The following is an 11,437-nucleotide window of genomic DNA, read 5'->3' on the forward strand; positions in this document are numbered from 1 at the left end:
GCTGGTCAAAGTCCACTCTTCACACCACAGTGACTTCCTTCCCTAGGTAGATCTTCGGCCCCGGTTGTCCATGAGTTCTCTTTCCCCTGAGCCTCTTCTACTGGGGGAGGGTAGAGCTTCTCCGTTCACCTCCCCAGTGCCTCACAAGACAGAGGGTAGCCTTTACAGGGGTACAGTGAGCAGAATAAGTAAGCTTCAGGAATAAACATGGATACCATCGTCCGAAGCATAATCCACCAGAAGCGTGTGCCCCAGCTCCGGGCTGTAAGGGTAGATGTTGGTTATCGGTGATTGCCCGATTATGAGCAGCCGTGGGGCTCCTGGGGGATTAGAACACTGTCTCCGAGGCTGTGCAATTACTGGCTAATTGCTGGACAGACCCGGGTCAAGCAGCAGGCAGTTTCCTGGGCCGGCTCCCTCTGCTGCTACGAGGGCTGTTTAGATTATAATCGATACCCTTGTGTGCCCGGGTACAGGGCAAACAATGCAGCCATAAAACAGAAGGGCTGATAAGTAACTCATGGGTCATTAGGGAGCTTCTGAGTGATAAAGACTGGGGAGTGTGAGAAGCCAAGGGTGCCCACCCTTTCTGACCTGGCACATCTTCCCAGCAACCAACACGAAAGATCTTCAAGCTGTTGTAGCAATCACCTAAAGTCACTACAGGGACCCGCAGCATAGCATAAAGTGGAGCCAGAAGGGTATTGAGGTGTCTCATCCAAAATATAATTTATAGCCGGGCGGTGGTGACGTACGCCTCTAATCCCAACACTCGGGAGGCAGAGGCAAGGGGGGTCTCTGTGGGTTTTGAGGCCAGCCTGGTCTACAGAGTGAGTTCCAGAACATCCAGGGCTGTTAAACAGAGAAATCCTGTCTTGAAAAACATATATGCATGTATGCAGATTTGTGTGTGTGTGTGTGTGTGTGTGTGTGTGTGTGTGTGTGTGTGTATGGTCCAAAATCTCCATTGGCGGAGAAAACATCACTGAGATAAGAGAGGCTAAGTGGACAAAAATAATGAGGTAACAGATTTGCAGAGGTAATCAGGAAGCCACATCTGTGCTTCTGTGTACCAGACGGTAATCAGGAAGTAACACAACTGCTTATATTCCCAGCATTTAATGGTGTGTTTGTTCACAAAGAAAACAGTAGATCCTATTAAGTGGAAATGTTACAGTAATTATCATGCTTGACACACACACAGACACACACTCAGAGACACACACATACACACACACAAACACACACACACAGACACACACACAGGTACACACAGACACACACAGAGACACACACACATACACACACACAGACACACACTCAGAGACACACACAGACACACACACAGGTACACACACACAAACACACACAGACACACACACAGACACACACACAGACACACACATACACACACAAACACTCACACAGACACACACACAGACACACACAAACACACACACAGATACACACACAAGAGAGAGACACACACAGAGACATACATACATACACACACAGGCACACACACATACACACACAGACACACAGACACACACACAAACACACACACATACACACAAACACACATACACACACAGACACACACACAGGTACACACACACAAACACACACAGACACAGACACACACACACAGACACACACAAACACACACATACACACAGACACACACAAACACACACATACACACACAGACACACACACAGACACACACATACACACACACAGACACACACACAAGAGAGAGACACACACAGAGACATACATACATACATACACACACAGGCACACACACATACACACACACAGACACACAGACACACACACACAAACACACACACACACACACACACACACACAAAGAAATGTTGACATTTTAAAAGAGCAGTGGGATGGCTCAGGGGATAGAAGAACTTGCCACTCAGGCCAGGCAATCTTGAGTTCAATCCCCAGAGTCTATATTAAGGTGGAAGGAGATACCAGGCTCCACAGATTTGCCTCAGACCACCACATGCATGCCACACCACATGGGAGCACATACGTATACAGTAGTAGACAATAAATATGAAAAAAATGTATAAAAATAATGGGTGTGACAGATAAATTCCTCAGATGGTAACAGCTCAGCGGGATTGCTCTGGCAGGGACATAGGCTGAAGGACAGTGCGCTAACAGAAGTTCTGAGGAGCAGGTCCACCCAGGTCTTCATGCTCAGAGTCTCTCAGAATCCTGAAAGAGCTTCAGACACCAAGCAGTCATCACACTGCAATGGCTTGCTCTGGAGGAAATGACAGAAGAGACCCCACAGGTCTCCTTGAGAGGTGTCCCACAGGAGATGTGGGCATTAAAGTCACGGCTCTCCCAGGAGAAAGTGTTACAGGAAGTGTTTGCACCTTGGGTTAAAGCAGATGGTTTCAGACAGGACGCAGAGTGTTTATACACACACACACACACACACACACACACACACACACACACACACACACACAGAAGGATTTGCCTTTTGCCAGACACTACCAAAGTAAGCTAAAAGGCTGAGTCATAGAAACCAGAAGGAAATGTCTGCACAGCACACATCCATAAAGGACTTGTTTGTGTGTCGTGTGTAAACCTGGCCTGGAACTCACTCCGCAAGCCAAGGCTGGCTTCAACCTCACAGATGTCTCCCTACCTCAGCCTCTCAAGTACAGGAATTATAGGGTGAACCTGTAAGAGGCCCCCAGACCTTAGCACAACTGACTCCATTCAGGCTGTAGAACTCAGCATGAAGACAGCACCATCTGTAAAAACAAACAAACAAACAAACAAACAAACAAAAAACCAAAGACCTGGTTCATCAAAGTCCTCTGTCCCTCTGTCCTGGGAAAGCCTCTAAACGTACTAAGCTCATCTTTTTGGCTTCTGAAGTTCCGCTTCTAGCTAACTGTTCTTGTTAACTGAAGCATGTCAACGACGGAGGATGTGGTGGTTTTTATTTATTTATTTATTTTTTTGGTTTGTGTGTGTGTGTGTGTGTGTGTGTGTGTGTGTGTGTGTGTGCGCGCGCGCTTAAAAGCTCATGCTGAGAAAGGCTCAGGGCTACACTGGGATCCTGAACACCCAGACTAGTTACTGATTGTCTAATACTTTTTATTGGCTTAAACCCATATCAAAGCAGTCTTCTCTGCTGAATACCCCGCCACAAAATACCACACTCATTTCTGATACAGGGTGTAAGAACATGAACGGAAAAAAACAAACCAAAAAAAAAAAAAAAAAAAAAAAAAAAAAAAAAAAAAAAACCGGGCTGGGGATTTAGCTCAGTGGTAGAGCGCTTACCTAGGAAGCACAAGGCCCTGGGTTCGGTCCCCAGCTCCGAAAAAAAGAACCAAAAAAAAAAAAAAACCAACAAAAGAAGCCCCATCTGATTAAAAATGTATAAGCTGGGGCTGGCAAGATGGCTCAGTGGGAAAAAAGGTGCTTGCTGTCAAGCCTGAGGACCTGAGTTCAATCCCCGGGACTCACATGGTGGAAAGTGAGAACCAATGCCCATAATTTGTCTCCTGAACTCCATGTACCTGCCGCGGTATGTGCGTGACTGGATAAAAATCATTCTTTGAATGTTAAAAGTATAAATGAACTATCCAGACAGGCTTTACCAGAGAAAACTATTGGAAAACAAAACAAAACAGGTAAGCCTATGAGATGATCAATGTCGTTTGCTGATTGAGAAAAGTAAGTTAGGAGGATGAAGGGCGCTGGACGCAGAGAGCATCCGGTCACCTCGCCCATTGCTGGTGGGCAGGAGATATGGGGTGATTCTTACAGATGCTGTCCGAGAAATTATAGGTGTTTACCCTAGAGACCAATCACTTACCAAAGTATGTCCAAAAATCCTGTGCCTGGGGATTTCATTTATCCCCAGTAATTTCTGGTAATTTCATTTATAAGTAAACTCTGGAAACAACTCAAAAGTCCATCCAAACACCCCACGCTGCTCAGGAATGCTAAATAACAAAGCTTCCTCACAGGCGACAGTCTGGTGAGAAAGAGCAGTAACGCTGTACCGCAGGGCACACATACAGGAAGCTCTAAGAGAAATGGAGCCAGGGGGATAGAAAGGTGATCGTTGGGTTCATGGAGGAGCAGGCGGTAGGGCAGGGCTCTAACTGTGTAGGGGATCAAGAGGTTTGGGGGAGTGGGGCAAAACGATCCTCCGTGCTTGACTAAAATAGTATTTATACGATTGTGTGCCTTTGACAAACTTGCTGCACTGTTTTGTTGAAGACGGGGCTTCTCCCTGTACCCTTGGCTGTCCTAGAACTTGCTCTACAGACCAGGGTGACCTCCAACTCCGAGATCCTTTGGCCTCTGTCTCGGAGCGTGACTCACACACCAATACACCTAATAATGTGAAATAAAAGTCCATGGTATGACGGTTATCCTTGTGAGTTCTACTAATGAGAGGGCGCTGGGCTGGCACCTGACAGTGGTTGGCATCGGGCCGTGGGTGGCACCTGGCAGTAGAGACAGAGGTGGGCTTCTCCCCGAGTCAGCCAGTAGAGGGCGCCAGAGAACAATGATGGCCAGGCGGGACCAACCCGGCAGGACTCAATGCATATCAAATTACTGCGCATGGAGACAAAAAAAAAAAAAAAAAAAAAAAATATATATATATGGGGGCTACAGGTCGTGGGCCTTTTGGTAAAACCTGGCAGTTGTGGCTGAGGACTGTGTCCTGTCTGAACCTCCAGGAGAACCCAGTAGGGTTAGGGCAGGTCCCTTCCCTTCCAGCAGGGCTATGGAGCAAAGAAAGTCTCTTTTCCCAATCCATAGTCATAACCTAGAAGCGGAGGATGTCCCGTGGAGTGGACAGTCTGGCCTGCTTCTAGAGCTGTTTCCACAGGCACGGGTTATGGGGAAATGGGAGAGGCTAGAAATGGTGACAGGTGACAGTACTGAATGGCAGGAGATGGGGGTGTGTGACCAGGGAGACGTGAGCAAGTCCAAGACAGACAGACAGACAGACAGCGCAGGTGAATGGGGGGGGTCGTCCCCCAAACCCCTTGTTCATCTGCTTCTTATCAGAACGTCGGCTGCAAGAGCCTCCCACCAGGCCCTGCCTTTTACACCTCTCAGAGTTTCCTCGAACGGTGGCACCCACAATGGGTATCTGTGATGGCAGATGTGACATGGGAGGACAGGGAGAGAAGGCAGAAGTCACCGAGGGATCTTAGGGGGAAGGAGATCGGAAGGAGCCGAGGATGAGAACAGGGGGAAGTGGGGCTAAAGGGAAAAGAAAGGCGTTTTTCTGATTGGGTCAAGAAACCGTTCGAGGCTTCTGGGGAAGGCAGGGGATGCCACGGGGTCGGCTAAGTCAGTGTGGGGCCAGCAAGTGTTAGAGTATCCGAGAGCCTGAGCAGGCTCCAAACCTGTGACTGGCAAAGCCCACAGCGAGGAAGACAGCTGTGCTGCGTTTGGTCCGCTCCACACAGGCCTGGGTCATTTTGGAAACGGAACCGCAACTGACAAGATGTCTCTATCAGATTGACCTGCGGGCAAGCCCGTGAAGCATTTTCTCGCTGTGGGAACTCAGTGTGGGGGCTGCCACCCCTGGCAGATGGTCCTGGGGTGTTATAAGAAAGCAGGCTGGGCAAGCCAGGAGGAACAAGCCTGTTAGCAGCACCCCTCCATGGCCTCTGCATCGGCTCCTCTCTCCGGGGTTCCCGTTTGAGTTCCTGCCCCAATTTCCTGTCACAGCGGCCTGTGATAGGGAAGTAGTGTAAACCAAAGAAACCTTTCCCTCCCGGGGTTGTTTTTGGTGGTGTTTTCTCCTAGAAAAGCAAGCCATGGTTTTTGGATGATCACACCGCTGAGTATGACTGGCTCAGAAAACAGAGCCCTCCCTTCACCAAAGAGCTTCCCAAGAAGGAAGTGAGGTTGGAGTGGAGCAAGCCCCAGGCCTGGAACTTAGGATTTCCCCCAAGCAGCATGTGTAAGCCACTGGGTGATGCTAACCAGGCAGCTTAGGCCGGGAAAAGGAAAGGAGATAAAAACTGTACCGGAAGCCAGCCTTACACCATCACCACACACCCCTGGCCTCTAACTGGAAGCCGCTAATGACCCTCAGGCCCGTGGTTCTCAACCTTCTTAATGTTAGGACCCTTTAAGAACAGTCTCTCGTGTTGTGGTGACCCCCAACCATAAAGTTATCACCGTTGCTACCCCATAACTGTAATTTTGCTACCGTTATGAATCATGATGTAAATATTCTTGGACCTGTAGGTTTGTCAACAGGGTCTCGACCCCACAGGTTGAGAACCACTGTCTTAGACAATGCAGGGAAGAACGGTCCTTGCTGGAGCTTCCTCCTTCAGCAACCTCCATTTGAATAAGTTATTAAGGATGCTCTCAGGCCAAGAAACACAGTTCAGGGTGACCCCCAAGGCTCAGACCCTCACCGCTCCTGTTCCCATCAAGAAAAGAAGGCCATCAGTGGTCAGGGACCCATGCCAAAAGTGGGTGACCTGCAGAACAGTTAATAAAAAGGAAAGACTTCGGGAACTGTGGTCGGCAGCCACGTGTTAGCCCCATAGGGTCTGAGGTCAGAGTCCATTGAGCTCGTTAAAGACAACTCCATGTGTGGTCTCATAGAGATGGTGGGTTCTGACGTTCCCATAAGCAGAAGGCTGTTGTCTCTGGAGTGGCCTAGAAGTAACCAGTGGCTTGGGGCTCTCAGAGGGATGAACGGGTGTTGTGTGCACTGTTGCTCATATATGCCCATGCACACTGATGTGTTCACACACCCGCAGGTATTCACACACCTGGGCACACATGCATGCACACACATGCATGTACACACACATGCATGCACACACATGCATGTACACACATGCATGCACACACATGCATGTACACACACATGCATGCACACACATGCATGTACACACACATGCATGCACACACATGCATGCACACATGCGCATGCACACACTGATGATGTGTTCACACACACACGCACATATTCCCACACTTGCCCAGATACATATGCACATGCATGCGTTGACATACTTGTACATATTCACACCTGTGTACGCTCCTCGAATTCACACCTAAGCTCGCACAAACACACACACTCCGGCGCATACGCACACCTTCACCTACATGCATACCGCCATCATGCGTCTGTGAACCAATGAAACCAAAATGAAGTTTGCCAGGTTTTTCAAAGGTTTTCTTTACTTGGAAAGACACTGTGTCCAGCCACTGCTGGGGCTCAAGAGAGTTTAAGAAACCCCAGAGATCGACGCAGTCTGGTGGAGGCTTTCTTCTTCCGGCTTGCAGCTCCCGGTGATGGTCTCAGCAGCAGTGCCCTTCAGTAGTGACAATCTAGAGGTGCAAAAGCAGGGTGGTTGGTAAGCACGCCCAGGAGCCGTGAGTGCCTGCGCTCAGAAGTGTGGTCGGCTCATCACAGACAGGTTCTGAGCCAGGACAAAGTGGAACGGGAGTGATGGGGTCTGTTCTCCCCAAACCGTTAGAAACCCCCCTGAAAGGAGCCTGCTGACCAGTGTGGGTGGCCATATAACAAACCACTGGGGGGAGGGGAATGGCTCAAGCAGGAAAGCGCTTGTCATACGAGCCTGAGGGTCCCTGAGCTTGGATCCTGGAACCCACATAAAAAGACAGGTGTTGTGGCTTTAACACTAGTGTTGGGAGCAGATTGGAGCGGAGCTCACTGGCCTGCCAGCCTAGCCAATTGGTGAACCCTGCATTCAATGAGAGACCCTGTCTCAAAAAATGGTGAAGAAGGACTAAGGGAAGCACCCGATGTCAAACTCTGGCCTCCACGTGTAGATACACACACACACACACAGACACACACACACACACACACACGTACATATACATATACACAAGTACACACAGTACACACACATACATAGAAGTATACATATAGATATATACACAACAGATACACAGAGTACACCACACACATACAACACTCACACACATACACACAGAGGTATACATATACAGATACATACACACACAGAGGCACACACAGATGCACAGAGTACACCACACACACACACACACACACACGTACATATACATATACACAAGTACACACAGTACACACACATACATAGAAGTATACATATAGATATATACACAACAGATACACAGAGTACACCACACACATACAACACTCACACACATACACACAGAGGTATACATATACAGATACATACACACACAGAGGCACACACAGATGCACAGAGTACACCACACACACACACACACACACACACACGTACATATACATATACACAAGTACACACAGTACACACACATACATAGAAGTATACATATAGATATATACACAACAGATACACAGAGTACACCACACACATACAACACTCACACACATACACACAGAGGTATACATATACAGATACATACACACACAGAGGCACACACAGATGCACAGAGTACACCCCACACACACACACACACACACACACACACGTACATATACATATACACAAGTACACACAGTACACACACATACATAGAAGTATACATATAGATATATACACAACAGATACACAGAGTACACCACACACATACAACACTCACACACATACACACAGAGGTATACATATACAGATACATACACACACAGAGGCACACACAGATGCACAGAGTACACCACACACACACAGACACACACACACACGTACATATACATATACACAAGTACACACAGTACACACACATACATAGAAGTATACATATAGATATATACACAACAGATGCACAGAGTACACCACACACATACAACACTCACACACATACACACAGAGGTATACATATACAGATACATACACACACAGAGGCACACACAGATGCACAGAGTACACCACACACACACACAGACACACACACACACACACGTACATATACATATACACAAGTACACACAGTACACACACATACATAGAAGTATACATATAGATATATACACAACAGATACACAGAGTACAGCACACACATACAACACTCACACACATACACACAGAGGTATACATATACAGATACATACACACACAGAGGCACACACAGATGCACAGAGTACACCACACGCACACACACGCACACACGCACACGCACACACAACGGAGGGGCCCTCAGCAGATGGGAGTGGGTGGGAATGGTCCCAGCCAGGCCCACTGGCAACAATTACCATCCACAGACTGTGGGAAGAAACACCAGGGCACTTCGAAGATCAGGTTGGAAAAGCAGCAGTGTCGGCTGGCACAGTCCTCAGGGCTGATGCCCGGGTACCCACAGTCCTCGCGGGCTGACACCTCCATGACACATTGTTCCGACGCTGGTCGAGGGGAAGAGCAACACCCAAGACCCCGTCAGGCTGGACACTCACCGAGGGCCACCAGTTCTGCCTTCTTAGGGACATTGAATTTGCAGGCTCTCCGTGTGTCCCAAGGAGCTCCTTCGGGTGGCGTCTCTCAGGAGAGTAATGCCTAGGGGACTGGCTGTCCTTCCCACAGGAGGGCACTAATAGAGGGAGGTGATCACGGGCGAGAATATTTGCAGAACTGGGACTTGGGGAAAACCACGTCACCCTCTCTGGACTCAGTATTGAGCTCTGTGGAATATGGGCAGCCCACTGTCCCAAGCCCAGAAGACATTGATACCTGAAAGGGACGTTGGACATAGCCACCAGCCTACCTGGTTTTCCTCCAGAGCACCCTGAGCACAATGGAGGTATTCCCTATATGAGTGTGCCCCCAATGGCAAAGCTCATGCCTGCAGTGCATTCTCACACAGCTGGCCTTCATGGGCATACTGTATTCGCAGTTTGCCCTGCCTTAAAACCCGTTCCAGCAGAAGCTGCCGGTAGCCTCAACACCCTTCTGAATGTCTGAAGTCTGTTTGCAGGGGCGGCCATACCATCGTATCTGATGCCTCCACTTCCCTTCCCAAGGTGCTTTGGAAGTTACGTTTTTAAGCTCAGGTAAATGTAGATCCAGGATATGGGATGATGGGGGTCGGGGTGGGGGATAGAAGAGGCATTTAAGGCTTCCTTTTTGTTAACCTGGGCTAGCTCTAGACAGACAGACAGGCTTCCAAGTACCTACTGTAAACCTTACCCAGGGACAGGTCCTAAGCCAACAGCTGGCAGAGGGACCCGGGTCTCCAAAGTTTACCTTGGTTTGGAAGTGGGTGGAAACACCAGGGGACCCCAGCGACACTAGAGTCAAAGCAGCATCCAAGATTAAAGCACTGGTCACTGGTGATGCCCGGGAAGCCACAGTTCTTTCTGTTGGAGGGCGTCATCCTGGAGCACCGACAGGGAGCTGTGGATAGATCCATCGTGGTTAACCCTGCCCAGGGTGCCAGATGCTTGTCCCAACCCACCCTGGGGGCTTAGAGCCCTTCCAAAATCCCACTGCCCAAGGGGTGCCATGAGGTCTTATTTTGCCCATGTTAGAGCAATCTGGCTTCCTCCTGGGGAAACCGGGAGCTTTTACTGAAACCATTTCATTTGTTAAATAAGGAAAGAAGGAAGGAAAGAAGGAAGGAAGGAAAGAAGGAAGGAAAGAAGGAAGGAAGGAAGGAAGGAAGGAAGACAAACCTTCTGTAAAGAGGGTGACCCTGGGGACTTATGCAGAGGTCAATGGCACAAGATAGGCCCAAGGCAGCAGGCCCTCCTGTCCTCCTAGCCAGGGGGACACTTGTAGACATAGCCCTTCTGAATAAGAGATTCTGGGTGAGCTTCACACAGCAGCACCCAGACTGCAGGGTGCTGTCTAGCTCCTTGTAAGTTGTCACCCTGCCTTTGTCCTTTGCGGGAACATAGAGAAGAACCCCACCTAGTGCCCATCACTCACGGGGACTCACACAGAGCCCACCTTTCACCTGCTGCAGGGTCTCCCAAGGACTTTTACTTACAAGGTTTCTCGCCTTCCGCCAGGGCATGCAGCCCCAAGACAAGGACCACTACCAAGAGAGGGGCACCTCGAGGGCCCATGTCTGCTCCACTGGACCTGGGTGTTCTGCAGATTGCCCAGTTCCCACCAGCTGGCCTTTTATTGGCTCCTGTTTGTTTGCTCAGTGGCCCTGATAACTGTCCCCTACCAGTGGCCCCAAGCCTCCTGGATCCTTTGTGCAGAAATGCTGACATGGCTCCAAGTGGAGGCCAAGAGGAGGCGGGGGTGGGGGTGGGGTGGGGTGGAGGGGATGGGGAAAATGGCTCCAGTCATGGGCTGGGTCAGGCTGGGCTCCCTAAACCGGAAGCAGGGTCATGCCAGGGTACTGACTGGGGGAATGGGCCACGTGTGCAGCTGGATCTCAGCACCCACAGGGTCACACCCAGGAAGGGATTAGCCATGTGGTAATATTCTGGATAAGGTTTATG

General features: G+C 49.3%; 1 protein-coding gene across 1 annotated transcript; it reads right to left on the reverse strand.

Annotated features, from left to right (window-relative positions):
* Positions 1-7,209: 7,209 nt before the first annotated feature.
* On the reverse strand, positions 7,210-11,079 carry Tff2 (trefoil factor 2). Its single transcript, NM_053844.2, has 4 exons — positions 10,972-11,079; positions 10,227-10,376; positions 9,242-9,388; positions 7,210-7,383 (listed from the first exon to the last, which is right to left on the reverse strand). Exons 1-4 carry the CDS (start codon positions 11,048-11,050, stop codon positions 7,370-7,372), a joined length of 390 nt encoding a protein of 129 aa, NP_446296.2. The 5' UTR covers positions 11,051-11,079; the 3' UTR covers positions 7,210-7,369.
* Between the last annotated feature and the right edge of the window lie 358 nt (positions 11,080-11,437).

This window comes from Rattus norvegicus, chromosome 20, assembly GCF_036323735.1.
Source record: "Rattus norvegicus strain BN/NHsdMcwi chromosome 20, GRCr8, whole genome shotgun sequence".
Taxonomy (NCBI): Eukaryota; Metazoa; Chordata; class Mammalia; order Rodentia; family Muridae; genus Rattus; species Rattus norvegicus.